At 43.7% G+C, this 17,999-nt stretch overlaps 2 protein-coding genes across 4 annotated transcripts; one reads left to right on the top strand and one right to left on the bottom strand.

The window, feature by feature from the left end:
- Positions 1 to 74: 74 nt before the first annotated feature.
- Positions 75 to 8,497, bottom strand: pbxip1a (pre-B-cell leukemia homeobox interacting protein 1a). Of its 3 annotated transcripts, none has more exons than XM_056413298.1 (11): positions 8,409 to 8,497; positions 7,483 to 7,612; positions 6,995 to 7,079; positions 6,804 to 6,859; positions 6,617 to 6,655; positions 5,567 to 6,254; positions 4,576 to 4,809; positions 3,751 to 3,794; positions 3,525 to 3,620; positions 3,164 to 3,344; positions 75 to 2,982 (listed from the first exon to the last, which is right to left on the bottom strand). In XM_056413298.1, exons 2-11 carry the CDS (start codon positions 7,552 to 7,554, stop codon positions 2,000 to 2,002), a joined length of 2,478 nt encoding a protein of 825 aa, XP_056269273.1. In that variant the 5' UTR covers positions 7,555 to 7,612; positions 8,409 to 8,497; the 3' UTR covers positions 75 to 1,999. The 3 variants fall into 3 exon arrangements, with proteins under 3 accessions (XP_056269273.1, XP_056269282.1, XP_056269291.1); XM_056413307.1 differs by lacking the exon at positions 8,409 to 8,497 and adding an exon at positions 8,181 to 8,239; XM_056413316.1 differs by lacking the exon at positions 6,617 to 6,655.
- A 637-nt stretch (positions 8,498 to 9,134) lies between these two features.
- Positions 9,135 to 13,715, top strand: cks1b (CDC28 protein kinase regulatory subunit 1B). Its single transcript, XM_056413699.1, has 4 exons — positions 9,135 to 9,912; positions 10,128 to 10,195; positions 10,355 to 10,482; positions 11,121 to 13,715. Exons 2-4 carry the CDS (start codon positions 10,137 to 10,139, stop codon positions 11,168 to 11,170), a joined length of 237 nt encoding a protein of 78 aa, XP_056269674.1. The 5' UTR covers positions 9,135 to 9,912; positions 10,128 to 10,136; the 3' UTR covers positions 11,171 to 13,715.
- The last annotated feature ends 4,284 nt before the right edge of the window (positions 13,716 to 17,999 follow it).

Below are 17,999 nucleotides of genomic sequence, written 5' to 3'. Positions count from 1 at the left end.
CGGTCAGTCACACGTCGGTATCATTGTACATTTGACTAAAACAGGTACAGTACATCCCATTCTGAAGCAGTGAATGAATTCTGTGATGCTGGTTTATTGTCAACATGTAATGAATCAACCGAAGCATTTCAATAAAGACAAAATATACACATTTAACGGTGAAACATGTATTGAACTTAGCACTGGCTTCCTTAAGAGGACATAACTGATGATGGTTGAATGAATGTTTTAATACATTTGTCCAAAGATCAATTACATGCACATCTGAGCCAGCGGCATTAAGTAAGTTATCCCACAAAAGACAAAAATACTCAAATATCGATGAAACATTCTTCAAAGTGATTTGTTTAATGATTGTCTTCTTCCAATAGCTTTGGTGTAAACAAAGTTTAAAGTAAAAGTGTTCCTCTGTGCAGAGAACTTTGAACAGAAACACCTTCATGTGTAAACCATGTGACATTCAGCCTGTCCTAAACAACAGTCACATTGCGAGCTGTGTAAACTTGTTTTCTTCTTCATCTCGCAGAAGCAAATTAAATCTTAGGTCTTAAAGATATTCAGAATAATAATAAAGGCACATAGGCAATAGCTGGCAAACTAAATTTAGGAAATCAAGCTGAAACCTGTCCATTTCCACTGGCAACGTGTATGGCCTGGGTCGAAGTCTCATGAAAGAATAAAGGAGTTGCAGTGTGGCGACAGAATAAATAAACATCAACACTCCAGAGCTTCTCTCAACCACTGAAAAATGAGAACAACAATTGTAATCTGTCGACTTTAACTTCACATCCACCTGAAAGGAGATCGAATAGGATAAAACACAAAACCAAAATTAGAACAACTCAAAGAACTATAGCCATCTGCGAGGAGCAGGTCTGCAATACTTTTTCTTCTACCTTTGGCCGGGCTCATTTAACTTAAAATGTAAAACAAAACAAAATGCAGCAGCTTCCTAATTTTTTCATTTTATTTATTATTTGCCCTAATTACTTGTCATGTCAGCTAATATCAACCTGCCGCCAACATAAGAGGAAAATGGAGAATAAAATGCCGACTGGTCGACTGAAGGTGAAGTAACTCTGGCTCTGGGATACCCAGCATGAGCAGATCCTGTGTTACAGGGCCCCATGGCTACATCACAACTAACTCAGGGTCTTTTGTTTTGCAGTAAATGTGAATGTTTTTGAAAAGTGCTAACGAGGTTTAGCAGATTTAGCTACTCGCACTTTTTCACCTATTGCTTTACTTTTTTAAGCAGCTCTGTTTCCCAACACAGTTCCCATGGTTGTTCATCACAAATGCCGTCGACTGACAGTTGGGGGCTGAGGGTTGAGAAGTCTGTCACGTCTTGATGCCAAACGCTCAGGGCTCTCAAACCGCACTCTGTGTGCGTCTGCCCAAATCTACTAAAGAGCTGCTGGCGCAAAACTGGTCTGACCTGATCGGGTTCTTATCTGTGAGAGCAACGGGATCCCATCTTGTGGGATCGGACTGCAGGCGAACGCTCTGTTTCTGCACAGACGCTCTCAGCATTTGTTTGAACCTGCTCGGGTGAAGCGGCAGCTGGAGTTCACAGTCAAATGTAACACCAACACTCATATAAGACATGAAGTATACGGACCGTCTCCTTAAAGGTTTCTTTTGTGTGTGTTCCACGTATTATCAGTTGGACTTTACATGGTGACCTGCAACATGCGCGACGTATCGAGAAAACACTAAACAGCAGAGGAAGAAACCACAGCACACATTACTGAAGGACCTGGCATGAGGAGGCATGACGGAGGTAGGTAACGACAGCTAAGTCCAAAAAGACAAGTCCGAGTCTAGCTTATAATTTAAGACTCGGAGGGACATGTACGAGAGGCACGGCCGCTCTGTGCCAGAAGCTACGACGATGACATCTCTGAAGAGGCGAGTGTAGGCAAGAAATGTCATATCAAAACACCATTTGTGCTGTTTCCTAGTGCTTTATTTCACTCCTTTGTCCCTCGATGTCTATTTAAACTGTGGCTGCAAACTTCCACAGGGCTTCTCGTTCAAACTCCTCCATCTCCGCCTCCAGGGAGTCGGCGTCCTCTCGGCCGCCCTCCTCCAGAGCGTCCGCCACGTCCTCCAGAATGTCCGCCACGTCCTCGACGAAGTCGCCGAACCGAACCCTGTCGTGGATGAAGCCGCCGTCCTCGAAGAACGTGGCCGTCAGCTTCCTGATCTGGTCTTTGCTCTCCGCCGAGGATCCTTCCAGCTTGCTCAGATAGCCCTCCAGCAGCTCCTCGAACTCGGCCAGCTCCACCGGGTAGAGCCCCTCCTTGCCGGCGCAGTCCTCCGCGGAGCCGCAGCCCGGCTGGGCGCGGACGTTGCGCCTCAGCTTCTGCTCTTGTTCCCTCCAGTAGCCGTTGTGTTGGCACTGGTGGCGCTGACGGGGCTGGTGCTGCTGATGCTGGTGCTGATGGTGGTCGTGGGAGTTCTTACCCGGCCCCGGTTTCTCCTTCCTCCTCTCCTCTCTGTCCATCCGGCGCTCGTCCTTCTTCTTCTCCCACTCGTCCTGGTGTTTCCTCCACGTCTCTTTGTGAGAGTTCCACTCCTTCCCTTTCTTCTCTTCTCCCTCTTTGCTGTGCTTCCACTCCTTCTTGACCTCTTTCTTCCAGTGTTCCCGCTCATTGTTTTTGCCCTTGTTCCCTTTCCATTTGGCCTCCTGAGGCTTCTTCTTACTCCACCTCTCAACCTGTTCAGAAAGCTTCTTCTGGATCTCCTCCAAACTATTTCTTACGCGTTTCCTCTCGCCTCCATCTTTCCTCATCCCTTGCAGTCTCTTCTTGCTCTCCTCCAGAAGAACTTTCTGCCTCTGGAGATCTTCCTTCAGCCTTCCTCCTTTACTTGTGTCCTTCCTTCTTTCAAGTCCAGCAGCTTCCTCGTTACTCTGACCATCTTTGTCCCCCGGCTGAGGGCCAGAGCTTGAGGTAGCAGGGGGCTTTTCTTGATCGGCTGTGAAGGATTCAAGATATTAAAGTTATAATGGGTTTTCTCGTTAGTTACTTTAGAGATAATTTCTATAACCACAGTACTGTGCATTGCCATTTCAATTAATAACTAAATAATCAAATTGCAACAGCACAGATTTTCAATATGAAACAATCTGATTCACTTGATGTTTGTCTCTTTCTACCTGAGAGCTGGCTGAGTTCGGTCACCCTGGACCTCAGACTCTCCAGCTCTTTCTTCAGCTCAGGCAGAGACAACAGCTCCTCCTTCAGCTTCACGTTCTCTTTGTGCAGATCTGCTTCACCCTTTTCATCACCGCTCGCTGCGACGGCCTCCAGCGCCGAGTCCAGTTCTTCTTTCTGAGCCTGAGACATAAAGAGAAATGGTGACGGTTCCCAACGCAGAAGCGTCCCAGACAGAGACAGATCTCGGGACAACAATCCCTACTGTTTGTAGAAAACGTACTGTGTGTCTTTTGCAGTGCATGAAAACATCATGAAAGGGTCAAATGACATCATTAACGTCCGTGTAACTGGTATTCTGACCTGTAGTTGAGTCTCTAGTTGAGTGATCTGCTGGTTTTCCCGTGTCAATTTATCCAATAGCTCTTTCATATACTGCGGATCACTGCTAAGCCCGTCCTGGATCGAAAATCATTGGGGAATGAATAAAACACATATTTGGACATTTTCCCATCTTCAGGTTCTTAACAACTAGAGTGTAGACACTAAACACAGAAATTGAGTTAAGTGAGAGGCGGCAGGAACAGACCTGGTTTTGTTCTCCATCACTGAGTTCAGAGGCGTCAAAGTCACCTGTCAGGTGAGAAAACAACAGGTTTCACACAAGTCGTACAACAGGACCTCTTATTGACACACAGCTGACAAGCTGTTCTACTACTGCAACAGACGCTTGTGTTGTGAAGTGCACTTTATGAGCTCAGGCACGAACTGTAAACAGGAACGTTTCAGAACATTTCTTTTTTTTAAAGCGGCGTGAGATATTTAGCCGAACCAAGCAAATTGCCAGAAAGTTTCCTCAACTGAAGCATCATGAACACCCAGCGAGTCCTTCAAAATCGTGATGACGAGTGTTGTTGTACAATTCAGAACGCGTTTTATCTGTCGCGTTCTGCTGCCACGGCATGAAGTGTCAGACCGGAGAAGCGCTTGGACAAGCTATTGAGCGTTAGCCGGCTAGTCTGAGTACTGGACCTAGCATCACGCAGGTCAGAGAGGACACCTGTTGACCTCGTACAGCTTAGTCGACAAAATCTAAAAACAGACATCCGTCTACTGCAGTCAGCTGCCAGTTAATGTGCTTATGCAATTCGTATATAATAACAAATTAGCAAATGTGTAATAATGTAATTTATTGACAATATTTACAATAAACCTCTGATTGAACTAGTTGCAAACAGGTGCATATTTCTTAAGATAAAAAAAGGAGATGCATTAAGTAATAAATGTCATAAGCTTGATGTAAATCTGACCGCTAATGACGCCAACTGTGAGCAAAGGTAGAGCCTGCTAGTGCATCGGAATATGAAAAGCAGAAGCGGGCCAGCAGGCTTAGTGATGTGCTAGAGGAACTCACCTGAGAGGAAGAGGGAACCTAAGAAGAGCAGGATCAGAGAACCCACAATGCATTTGTTCAAGGAGAACCATGGCTTCTCCTCCGTTCTCTCTGCCAGCTTGAACTCCACGTCCTCTTCGTCGTCTTCCTCATCAGACGTTCTTGGCCTTGGCGACTCGAAGGAAGGGGCATTCCTCCTCCTCAGTCCATCATCAAAGCTGCATGTTTCGCCCAACTCAAAAGTGCTGGATGATTCTAGAGGAGGGAGAGGAAACGAGAGGAAAACGACATCAGTGATGGCGACTCATCAGAGGGCCGTTACATTTTGTAATGAATTCTTGAGAAAGATGATGGCACAGAGCCCGAAGTCAAAACAAAAGGATTAAGATGTGGCCCGGAGTCACTTCCACAAATCATCTCAACATCTGTGGCTACAAAAATGTCAGAACCCCAATTCCCAGATTTATCTCCTGGCGGACTCACGCGAAATACTGAAACACAAGTGAATACGTGAACTGTGTCGCTCCGCGCTGCGTGAACCGTTTGTGAAAAACAAAGGCAGAGAAGTCGGTGCTGCTCGTGAAGACGGATGACTTGTTCTCTCTAAATTACAACAGCGGTGATTTCATGCACGGGGGTTTCTTCCTTTTCTCAGCGGGGTTCACGCCTCCTCGTCATAATGATGAATCATCTTCCAGATGCTCGCCTGACACAGATAAGACACATGTGATCCAAATCTTCTCCAAAATGATTCTCATATATATATATATATATATATATAGAGAGAGAGAGAAAATATGTGTGGATGTACCCTGTGTTCTATTAGAGAAGTGGTTCCCAACCTATCTTTGGCTGGAGATCAGTGGTTTTTCTGTATCTCATTGTTTCATTTGAGGTATTTTTGTAAGCTGATACTGAATACTGACAGACTCCCTCTCAATTATCTCCAGTTTCACTGCCTGATTTGTCATGCATAGATCATCATACATATTCCTGTAGATGTATCCCATACCTCCCCCTTCTTCTTCTTCATCTTCTTCTTCTCCTTCTTCCTGTTCTCTCTCATACTGGGTCACTGTCTCGGGCAGCTCCATCTCCTCCTTTTCCACAGCCGCCGCCACCACCGCCGCAGCCGCCTCCCCCGCTACCTCCTCCTCCACCACCACCTCCTCCTTTTCCTCTGCCTCTACTGGACCAACAGTCTCTGGTGCAGGACTATCATTGATGGGGCTCTCGGTCCCCAGGCTCTCTGGAACTTGGCTTGGTGGCTCAGTGCTCTCAGCATCAACACAAGAGGGAGGACCAGTCGCTGTTAGGGTCTCTATGGCGACGTTGACCTCAGGTTCAGCAGCAAATACAGAACTCGGCCCAAAGTCAGCAGACGCGTCCAGTACTTGTTCTGTAGCGGGGTGGGTCTCAGTCAGAGGAGGGGCGGAGCAGCACTCCTCAGGCTCAGCCGTGAGGAAATCAGCGGCAGCAATATCGAGCAGTGCCCCCGAATCAATGTTGGTGACAAAGGGCGTGGCTCCCAGGTGCTCATTGTCACTCGGGGAGCTGGTTACGATGTCATGGATGACCGGAGGCTGACTCTCCAGGTCCAGGTCTGGACGATCGATGAGGTCGGCCGGGAGGGGACTCATCCTGATTGGACTAGACGGGATGGGACCCTCACCGGACTCTGGAGAGGTCTCTTGACACACCTGGGAATAAAAGGCAGGAAGGACAATGAGTTGCCTCATTTTGATATCATCTTTTTGGGGAAATCCCTATGTTATTTTTTAATAAGTGCTATAATTTAGTTTTTTAGCGCATCCATTTTCCCTCATTCTGTATTGTCTCCAGTACTTCTCATTTGTTTAATGACTTCCTTTGTTACCCAGAGTGATCTTTTCAGGTGAACAGGTCTCTACTTCCCAAATGATATTGAGAGGCATTCAAGACCCATCACATTCTACTGGGGCTCATATGACACGTTTCCCCCAGCTGGTTCTTCAGCATGGCTGCAAAGTGTTACTTGTAGAAGGAGCTCATTGATAAGTTACGTTATATGAAAAGCACTTACGCTGGAATTGAATACTCTCACACTGTCTGTACATTCATGCTGCAAGCAAAAAAACAAAATATGAAGCAAAAAACATCACCAATATCTGGCTATAACAATGTAAATATGCTGTGGGGGGATTTTGACGTTGTTTAACGGTCTACTTTATGTCTTGACTGGTTTATTGCGTGGTGTATTGTGTACCAACCTGATGGCCTTCTTCAGACAGGACGGTTTCCACTGCAATGTCGCTCGCAGCAGCTCCTGAAACAACATTCCCACATGTCAACACCAAAATAACAAACCAAAGAATAGGTTTGAAAGCAACCTTTCTCGGCCTTAATTGTTGATTTATGTTACAACTCTAGCCAGCAGCCCGAGATTTTGACTCGTCCATACCTGTCACATCCTCAGAGAGACTCGGGACGTCGCCCAGGCTCTCAGTGCCGTCATCTACTGGCCCGACATTCTCAACAGCAGCCTCCTGTGGAGCCAGACGACCACATTAACACCTATAGTGCTGCCCTTGACATTTACAGCAACCCGCATACAGCAACATACAATAGTGTGCCAAGTGCTAAATACTCCTATAACCTTGATAACGGTACAATGTATGGCATGGTAGAATAATATGATTTGTTGTGTATTTTTGATATCTTAGTTGGATCGTCTTGCCTTTTACAACATACATATGTTGTACTTAACACAGACACATGCACACATGCTTGCACACGATAGTTAAAATACATCTGTGGGACGATTAAGAGCGCGAGTACAGACACGCCATATATTAAATGAACGTGCATTTTACGAGCAAAGAAAATAGCTATCCTCCAAATTACAGTCAGGCATTTCAGAGCTTCACGTTTCAGTTTCCCGAGTCATACCTCGGGGGAGAGGAGGGTCCAGCTGTTGGTGGAGGAGCCAGTGCTGCCGGTGCTGCTGCTGTTGTCAGACATCGCCCTCGTCAGGCTCAACTTGGCACCGCACGGTGCAGACTCAGCTTTAGGATTTTTCCTGCAGACGACGACAGAAACAGCGTCTTAGCTGAACATGCCGGATGCATTCCCTGCACGTGCCTTGTGGGAATCAACATCATCCAGATGCAATAGTTTAGAGACGGATGCAATAGTCCTGACTGCGTGTGTTGATGTCGGTGATGACGCTTATATATTAACATTATGAGTATCTGCACAGTTATTTATGGACGTGGAAATACACACACAATGTAAAATGTTGATGGCGAGCATGCACAAGTATAGTGGACATACGTGTGCAATAACGTTTGTGTCTGGGAGCTGATTCCCCGCACACACGGGTTGAAGACCAGATGTCGTTGAGACAAGTTATGTAACAGTGTGTTGGCATCCATAATTTACTGCTGCGCAGTTTTAAAGAAGGCTTCAGCCACAACAAATAGGGATCTCCCGACCGTTTTCATCGTCGCTGCTATGTCCAGCCAACCATTCATTCAGACCCCTCCATGCAGTCAATCTGCGAGGCTCTTAAATGACCAAAAATGGTCAAATCTCAGCTACGATCGGATTATTGATACAGACGCGCGCACACAGCGGTTAATACTCACGCGTCGACACTATGTGCGACAAGCTAGCTTCTGTTGAGCACATGGTTGGAAACAGCAGTAAAAGGGGCTATAGTTGTTGTAGCAACCGAATCGGGGGTTCACGCATAGTGGTAAACAAAGGATGAATATATCCCCCCTCCCACTCTTCCGCGTTCTCACAGGCCCCGCTGTTCGCGAGCGCTTCACACACCTGCTTGGTTATATCAGATTAAACACAAATTCATTTACCCGACTTGTTTACACCTCAGTCGCTTGCTGTTTGCACCCCCTTGAAAACGTGTTGTTTTTTAGTGCCAACAACGCTCCTCTCTTGCCGTGAACTTGGGAACTTTGGGAATTCCAAGCTGCGTCACGTCGCCAAGGCCCCTTTCGTCCAATGGAATTGCAGCAGGGTCTGCGGAGCTCCCGCCCCTGGACCAAGGCTGGACCAATCAGAGAGAAGTGTGATGTCAGTAAAAACGTCGCACAGCCCAGCTTGATTGACTTCCGCAGGTGAAAGTGGCAGGTGATGAGTACAGTCCCCTGGTTTTTAATAATATAACTTCATGTGTGAACATAACTCTCAAGGTGCATGCGTGTGCATCTATATATATATATATATATATATATATATATCTATATCTATGCAGAAGGGACCAGCCGCACACTGACACGTCTGCAGATCTATATTTGAACTGCGGGATTTACCGGAGTGGACAACCCCTCTACTCCGATTGCTCCAGTTTAGCCATTGATGTTATCATCTTGCTCCCGTGTTCTCTACAATTGCAGTATGTAAAGTGTTTAGTCTGTGAAAGCACATTTAAATACTTTTGCATATCTGAAATCGGAACCCACACAAACAGAGAATTGGAATATGTGGTTGCAGAGATTATTTCTTCTGTAGATTGCATACATACTATAACAATATACCCCAGTGTAAGTGTGAAAGTAAAACGTAAAAGCAATACCATGATATAGTATTGTCTTATAATGATGCATTTATGTGTGAGCAGAATTTTCCATAGGGCTGCAGCTATAGCTCATCTGTGACATGCAATTATTAGATTGAGTTTGTAATCCTTGTGATGTCATTACAGTCCCATACTGTCAACTTTGATGACATATGTATACATATATTTATACTTATAGATGTTTGAAATTAAGTTTTGTGTGAAGACACAACGATTTTGGCAGATTAATGTAGTACATGTAGGTCATTCACCTGGAAGCCTAATGGTAGCTGCTCCGAATTACGTCACCCTTTCTGTCTCTTTGCTTCATATACATAACATGGTCAACGTCTATGAAGATAATTATAAAAAAGAGTATAGTTGTCTTATAATAACACCATAGTAAAAAAAGACACTTGTAATGTACACATGATAAGACAGTATTATGACGCGGGTCTCGCGGTTTATGCAACGATATTAAAATATGTGATGTTTGTATGTGTGTTGCATACTGTCATTGCATACTGGCAGTTACAAGCTGTCCGACGATGCCGACCAATTAGAAGACCGCGTAGCGATTACGTCAATTTCCTGCGACATATTGAACAGACCAATGGCAGGAGAGTTAGCCGAATGGCTTGACCAATGGGATGGGACGAGGTCTATTTGAACGGTGAAAAGCGGGCTAGCAAACATTCGAGAGGGAAACAAAGAAGGGAGAACATCCTGCAACTGCTGGACGTAAAAAACCCTGGAATAATTAGCTTTTTCTAATCAGGATACTTTGACAATCAAATAAGGTAATTCTGAAGCCCCGTTCATTGCGTCACACTTAAGTATAAACTAGTTTGGTGTTTACGTAACTTGTCAAAGATAACGCTGGTTCTCCGGCTAACTTTGACGACGTTAGCTTCTCTGTTAGCTGCACTCTTTCACGTTGTCCTCTAAATGTGTTTGATTTGACCTATTTTTAAATGTGTGAATGTGCGACTAATGTTTCAACTCTTTCCAACAGGGCTCCGTCATGTCTCATAAACAGATCTACTACTCTGATAAATATGACGATGAAAAATACGAGTACAGGTGTGTATGACTCGTGTTTATCCGACTTCAAACTTACTTTGCCAGCGTGTCAACGTTATCTTCTAACGGTTTTCGCGAGGTGACGATGTCGGCGCTACGTCATGTCATTTTGTTCAGAAGCATTGGTGTTATGTTATTATCCACCCTCTCTTTCTACAGGCACGTAATGCTACCCAAAGACATTGCAAAGCGTGTACCCAAAACCCATTTGATGTCGGAGACCGAGTGGAGGAACCTGGGGGTCCAGCAGAGCCAAGGATGGGTCCATTACATGATCCACCAGCCAGGTATATCCTCGTTTCCAGGGATCACGCTACAATTAATAGGCATCTCCAAGACCTTTCATTGTGATCAAGTGTGAAAATGGGTTTCTGGAACAATGTTGACATTCAGCAAAAGTATATAAAGTTGAGCTATTTGAGGGTACTGTGCCAGGAAGCTGATTTGATGGTATGTTCCCTCTGAGAAACTTATCTTTTACAGTTGTCGTATGCTAAATATGTGTTCAAGTGTGATCAGAAACTGACATGACACAATGTTGATGATGGATATGTTGCTCATTTGCTTTACATGAACTTCTCTCATGCCTTGTGGTGGTGATTGAAAGGTGAAGCTTCTGTTTCATGTATTTTGTTTGCCCTCTTTTTGTTTCAGCTGGTACTATGGCAGATACGATTATGAGCTCATGTCTTTCAGGCAGGATCGAGGGCTGCTAAGTCAGTAGTGGGGGGGGTGGTGGTTTATGTTAAAACGGGTTACGTTTTAAATCTTTTTAATTGATTTAGTGAACACGAGCATATGGACAAAGTTTCAAATTTAGCCCCACCCTTTTTTTATTTAAAAGAGTGAGTCACAAGAGTTGTGTTCTTCCCAGAAAGAATCTCTGCTTTATATACTGTGTACTCTGTTCTCCCACCCCCTTCAGAGCCACACATTTTGCTGTTCCGACGCCCGCTTCCCTGCCAAAAGGCATAACGGGAGAGAAACTCCAAGTCCTGTGAAGATCAGTCCTACTTGCCACAGATCAACTCATCAAACGGGGATCATGCTATCAGATTACCAAACTCTTGTGTGGTAGGTGATTTGGGCTGATCATGTTGAACTTGGAAAAGGACTATGACATTTATAAACAGTGGTTGTTGAATGGTGTATGCGTTGAAGGAAAACCATCACCCACGTCTCCAGGAAAAGACCTTCATGTGATAACAGCGACGCGTCGTGTGCCTGAAAACCTTAAACAAAACAGATCGCACAGACTTTTTGACTCCTGTCAAACTTGCTGAACCTGCTTGGATCTTCCAGCTTTTTAGATCAATTGGTAAAAGATGTGGGGGGTGAAACTTGTTCAAACATTGAGTGACTTAACGGAGTGTTTTCTGGGTCAGGCTCGACTCACAAGACGGACTGAACAGCTGGATCCTAAATTAAAGTTTGACTGAAACATCAACGTGCGGCTTTAAGTGACATGTTGCTGCTTGGTTTAAATGATACTGTAAATTGACATTTAACACTTTTTGTCATGTGCATGAAAAGCCGCATAGATAAGAGTCACATATTAACTAGTTTTAATCCCCCCTCCACCATAACAACAACAGTTTTGCCCTACTTTAAAAAAAACAAATCCTTTGGATGTCTGATTGTACCAGTGAGCTGCTCAGTATTTAAATGTGTGGCCCTTTCTGAAATAAATGGAAACTTTTAAATATTTGCTTTGGGACCAAAATACCAAGCAATTTGATGCATCATGGAACAATAACGGGGGGAGAGACAGTAGAGGAATAAAAGGCTATTGATGACCGACACTACCCGCAATAGCTCTTAAAGAAGGAAACCAATCTGGACAATTTTAAAGGGAGGCTGGAGCTAATTACATTTGTTTCAGATTGTGGGGTTGAATACTATTGCTTCACGGCACTTGTTTTCACTGTCCTGCTCATGGATACGTTCACCCACTGTGACATGTCTGTTTACTGTCTGTTTATTTTGTTTACTACCACAAACTGAGCTGCTCTGCTGTCACTGAGGCTACAACTGCCTTGAATAATTGTTCTTTGAACTTGTGCCTTGTGTGTGTACGGTTTGCTTTTGTTCACGCCTAGCTGTCTGAATCTGTTTTTATAATGTGCAGGTATGGCACTGTTCCACCCTCATAAATATTAAAGAATCAATGCAATCAAAGTGATGATGCATTTAGTCTTTAAATCAAATGACTGACATGACATCTGTGTTGGATGAAGTCCCTGTACCTTTTTTGGTAATCTGAAAAATAACTAGAACAGTGGATTATGAAGGTGGTGTTGATGATGCCTCATGTTGTGCTATAATATGTGGCAGCATCAAAATGAAGATATTCACAAAATGGTATTTGCCATGTTTTAACTCTAACAGCTATTTATCAGCACTAGCAAATTTACCCTTTTTTTAATGAAGAGAAAATGTTTTACCAACTTCATGTAGTGCGGGACAAACACACGTCCACCAGAGCAGTATGAAATTCTTAAAATACACCTTTTGCTTTTCACTGTTTCCTATTTCTGTCAACCTGTAAAATAAAAGGAAACTGAAAAGAAATGCACTTAGGAAATGTGACTTGCGTGTTGGAATCACTGAACATGTTCGTCCTCCCAGACTGTTTTCAAACCCTTCTCATCACACACACACACTGCCGGTTTAATGACATGACATGCTGTCTGATGCCTTTATGAATTTAATGATGGAGGCCCACCCCTTCATTCAAAAGTCAGCATTGATTTCAATGCAGTGGTGTGTGAAACCTCCAGTACTTGATGGTTCTGTACCGCTTCTTCAGCTGGGCCAGACCCAATCATTAAAGCCATTTGTAGTAAATGCCCCTGCTGAAGAGCATTGTCTGTCTACATTGGGTCTTTGGCCTCCATTCACAGCTTCATTACAGCTCCACGTGGCTGGGGGAAGCGTGAGCCTAAACCGTGCTGTAAAGCTGCCATGTGTGCGCTAATCAGGTGGAGGAGCTTCTCACCACGTGGCGTGGCGTATACTGTAATGAGCTGTGATCTGACACTGCAGGGATGTGTGATGTTATGATGCACAGTTGCTTTTCATCCAGTGGCACAGGGATGCTGCATCTGTTGTCTGGCACTGTGACTGGACTCGAGGGTTTCTTGTTCTATTGGCAGTAATATGTGCGTGAGCTCCCGTTCCATGTGTAATGTGGGTCTCCTCGACCGGCAAATGTCTCTGTGAGCTTTATGGACAAAATGTTTCACGAGTCGTGATGATGGTGCATAAAGGGAGAGGCAGGCGCAGCATCTGCTGCACATTTAAAAGTTACTCGGTGTCAACGACTGGTGTATTATTGCTCCATGGAAGTTTTAATGAGCAGAAAATAACAAAAACATGAGGTTGGATGGTTGAGTCCAAACAGGATTAACCTCTTTGTAAATCAGGTTTTTGTTCTTGAAAACAAATGAGATAAAGTCGTCTATCCCCATGCTGTTTCTTTAACCTTGCAAACAAACAATAAACCGTTACATAAACACAACACCAGTTGTAAGGGAATACATTTGGGTTATATTACTGTTAGATCTACAAGCAACTTTCTTCTTTCAATTAATTTACTGATTATCTTCTCGGTGAATCATTTGGTCTGAAACGACCCGAGTCTAGAGATTTCTTTTGCCCGTCTTACCTCTGATGACAGCATACATGATGAAGAACGTTGATGGACTGCTTCTCCTGTGACAAGTTATATGAACATCATGAATTTACTGCATAAATATATCTTAGAAAGACTTTGTTCCATTAAAAAAAGGCCTGGCTATAGAATAATTTGGTAACAATGAATTAAAGAGCATACGAATAAAACACGAGGATCCGTATCATTTTTATATACTTTCCCTTTGTGTGTTTATTTTATTTTATTGTCTGACAAACCCAATTGTTTATGTATAATGTTAATATGTCTAAATGAATAACAACCTAAGTGAGAAAAGAGTATAATCCTCAGGATCAACATAATGTAATGCATCCATGAGACCTCCGGTGTGATGGATGTTTAGGAGTTAATGTCTTATTGAGTAATTTGACTGAAAATTGCTGTTTGGGCTCCCAGAATATTTAAATCAGAGAAAACTTCTTGTTTGCCAGCATGACCAGTTGCCTTTTAGGATGAAAGACTGATGATCAAAGCTATAATAATATATAATCCCTTCAATGCAACAACACAAACTAATTTCCACCATTAAATACAGAAAGATATCAAACACAGAACACAAGCCACTGTTCTCGTTTCACACGTTGGTCTGTGGAGGGCAGTGCAACATAACTCTGGAAAAAGGAGAAGACACATCTCCATTCATCCAATTGGCTTTTAGCTTCAATGCTGCTGTAACAACAACAATGTGTAACTACAATGTAACAACAACGTGTAACTACAATGTGTAACTACAATTTAACAACAACATGTAACTACAATGTGTAACTACAATGTAACAACAACATGTAACTACAATGTAACAACATGTAACTACAATGTAACAACAACATGTAACTACAATGTAACAACAACGTGTAACTACAATGTAACAACATGTAACTACAACATGTAACTACAATGTAACAACAACATGTAACTACAATGTAACAACAACGTGTAACTACAATGCACGTCTCGTGGCGGTCACCTATAATTCAATTCAGTTTATTTGTATAGCCCATTTTCACAAATTAGACATTTGTCTCAGAGTGCTTTACAATCTGTACACATTTAATTTTAATTTTAAATTTATTTAACCAGGAAATGCCTCATTGAGATTAAAAATCTCCTTTACAAGAGTGTCCTGGCCAAGACAGCAGCAGTAGCACGTCACACAAAGTTCCATACAATACAACATAAAACAGTGACAGACAATATATAAACATCCCTGTCCCAAAACCTCACATTTAGACTGAATCTGCACCTCCTCTTTGGTCTGCAGCATATTAAGCCATCGCTGTAATGAAAGCAAAGCACGTGGGCCGTGTCCTGTGTGTCCCGGACGCTCACGCAGACCCATGCGAGGCTCATCGTGGCAGCCAGACACGGTGGGTAGTAACTGCACATGTTTTGTGAATCACAGGGAGATTTCCCAACAATTTCTGCAAAACATGTTGCCGAGGTAATCATTATGGCGGTCAGAAATCTGAGCCCCCTGCTGAGAACTAGATGTGTGTGTGTGTGTGTGTTTGAAGCTACATCTGAAACCGTACTTACAGAATAGCCGGTGCAGCAATGTCATGGAGCAGTTTATCAGGAAGATGACCTATCATTGAAAATGAGCCAGCTAGTATTATTGACTCATAATATCGTCACTAATGTGTCGTACTGCGCTCATTTTTGACAGAAAGCTGTTCAGAGGACGTTTCACATTAAGAACAAAACCAAGGGATGCAACTAGAATTGTATCCCTTGTCGATTGAGCATAAGATTATGGTCTCATTTAAACAATTAATGTTTGACATTTACATTCATGTCCAATCAGACAAATAAAAACCAAAGCCTGGCATCTGAGCGCTAGCTCTTGGGGATATTTGGCATTTATGCTTGGAAAATGACTAAAATAAATACAATTGAATAAATATAAATTATTTGAGTCGGGAGAATCCTCATCCCAAGTCTTTGTTTAAGATGACTGACACGTGTGTGTGTGTGTGTGTGTACGTCGCCTGTATGATTTCAGAAAGTATTCATTTTATAAACAAAAGCCCTGAAAGATATCTTACCTCATGTAAATCTTAATATTTGTGCTGAGTGACAGGTCATCGTTCTTCTCTGTCAAAAATCTGTCCATGTTGTTCTTTAGAAGAGGTGTTAATAAATCTTCTGAACCTGTCAATCACAAGGTGGCCACGCCCTCAAGCAAACCCTGCTTTATCGCCAATGTTACTCTAAATGGGAGCATCATTTACCAAGTGAACATCACGCGGTATTAAAGAAAACGTGAAAACTAGCCACTCAGACCATGAATTCACGTTTGCAATATTTACTGAGGTGATAAATCAAGTGAGAAGTAGAGTTATTGCCTCTTCTACAACCATAAGAGTCGCCCCCTGCTGGCTATTAAAAATGCACACTAAAGGCACTTCCTGCTTGGACTTCAGACTCCGAGGTGAGTAGAGAGCTAGGAGGCTTGAACCGGACTCGAAAGGATCAAGCACACAGTATATTCCCTTTATGCACACATACAGTGATATTTACAATCTCATTTGACTTGTTGTCCATGTAGTCTTGTAAATACTTCTTCAACGGTTCTGTTTCCTATGTGAAGATATGAGGGAGTAAGAGATAGAAGTCTCGCTCCCTTTGTGTGTGTTGTTATCAGAGCTTCTCCGTACTTTGTTTTCACAACCAGGCCGGCTGCAGGGCATCTCAGTGCATGCTAGTGCATGTTATGCCATCCTGACCTGTTAGCGCCGTTAGCTGCGAGCCGCCGTGTAGAATAAGCAAGTGTTAAAGCTGGAAAGACATTTCACTTTATATTTCTGAGGCTGTGCACGCAAAAAACACGGAGAACTAACAGGGATGGAAGTTCTGGGTTCGAATCCCAGAACTCACCTCATGAACATTTACGCAGCGCGACGACGTGACCGTGACACCGATTGGCCGTTTGCTTCCGTTGTATTTTGGGTATTGGGGTTGGATTGACCTTGTAACTCAATTCGATGAGAAAAAAACTTGCGAAAGAGCTCCGAAGCGTTATAAAGTTTGGCCGCGTGTATGAATAATTTAAAGCAAAATGAAAAGCGGTGAGTGGAAAGCGTGATTGAGAATAACGGGAGGTCGGGGTGTGTGTGTGAAGACGGGCTCAGTTAAGAACCAGAGGAAAGAGGCGACGGGGGGAATTTGACACCGAAAAAAAGGAGGCGAGAGATAAAGAGACAAAGACAAACGGGGCACAAGGTAACTCCTTGCAGGAGCAGGGAAGGAGAGAAGTGAATGGGAAGGAAACACAAAAAGAAGGCGTCACAGAGAGAAAGGTATTGGAGGGGGGGGGGGGCGGCGGAGAGGAAGAAGGTCAGACGGGGAGATGGAAAGTGCTCCGGCGAGAAGAGGTATTTATGTCGGTGTCGTCGGCACAGCGGGGCGCCTCCTAAAAGGAAGCCAGGAGAGAAGTGAGCGCCGCAGTGTGAACGACGGCTGCCGGAACAAAGAGACCCAAATTGCTCCATTAGACTGTCCGCAGAACCCTGTTCGAAAAATGAATTTTAGAAGAGCACAAAATAATTTATAAGACTAATCTATCAGAGTATACACAAAATAAATGGAAATTCGTTCTAAGGTTAATAGTCTGTGAAACAACAAACTGTCTGTGATAAATTAATCTTTGAATAATACATCCCACAAAATGTATAATTTAGTTAATATAATTGACTGATTCGCCTCAGACTGATACTGTCAGGGAATCGGAGAATGTGAAGCCGCCTAAGACGTGAGACCTCGAGGCCAGAAGGGCAATTCTGGTGGAAATGAGCGCCGTATATTGAATTAAAGCTCCTGGTGGGATGTGTCCAGAGGCAAAGGCACACTGCTGAGCACATTACAGAGCAGAGGGATGGGGGGGAAATAACATCTTTCAAGTCTTAATACAACATATGAAAAATCCCCTCTGTGAGCTCGGACATGGCATGTTGTTTCCCCTCAAAATGAGAGGGGGAAGGGAACATCCCTCACGGTGACTGGTGGGCTGCCCCCAGTCACACACACACACACACACACACACACACACACACACACACACACACACACACACACACACACACACACACACACACACACACACACACACAC

This window comes from Pseudoliparis swirei, chromosome 1 (assembly GCF_029220125.1).
Source record: "Pseudoliparis swirei isolate HS2019 ecotype Mariana Trench chromosome 1, NWPU_hadal_v1, whole genome shotgun sequence".
Classification (NCBI taxonomy): Eukaryota; Metazoa; Chordata; class Actinopteri; order Perciformes; family Liparidae; genus Pseudoliparis; species Pseudoliparis swirei.
Note: the sequence above shows the minus strand (reverse complement) of the source record. Positions and strands in the feature narration are given on the sequence as shown.

What these genes read in the sequence shown, in the direction of transcription:
- pbxip1a (XM_056413298.1), bottom strand. Translation starts at nt 7,554, where the DNA reads ATGTCTGACAACAGCAGCAGCACCGGCAGCACTGGCTCCTCCACCAAC. An exon ending in GGACCCTCCTCTCCCCCGAG is followed by an intron (nt 7,080 to 7,482) that starts GTATGACTCGGG and finishes CTGGCTCCACAG; the next exon opens with GAGGCTGCTGTTGAGAATGT. An exon ending in CGAACTCAGCCAGCTCTCAG is followed by an intron (nt 2,983 to 3,163) that starts GTAGAAAGAGAC and finishes AATCCTTCACAG; the next exon opens with CCGATCAAGAAAAGCCCCCT.
- cks1b (XM_056413699.1), top strand. Translation starts at nt 10,137, where the DNA reads ATGTCTCATAAACAGATCTACTACTCTGATAAATATGACGATGAAAAA. An exon ending in GATGAAAAATACGAGTACAG is followed by an intron (nt 10,196 to 10,354) that starts GTGTGTATGACT and finishes CTCTTTCTACAG; the next exon opens with GCACGTAATGCTACCCAAAG. An exon ending in TTACATGATCCACCAGCCAG is followed by an intron (nt 10,483 to 11,120) that starts GTATATCCTCGT and finishes CACCCCCTTCAG; the next exon opens with AGCCACACATTTTGCTGTTC.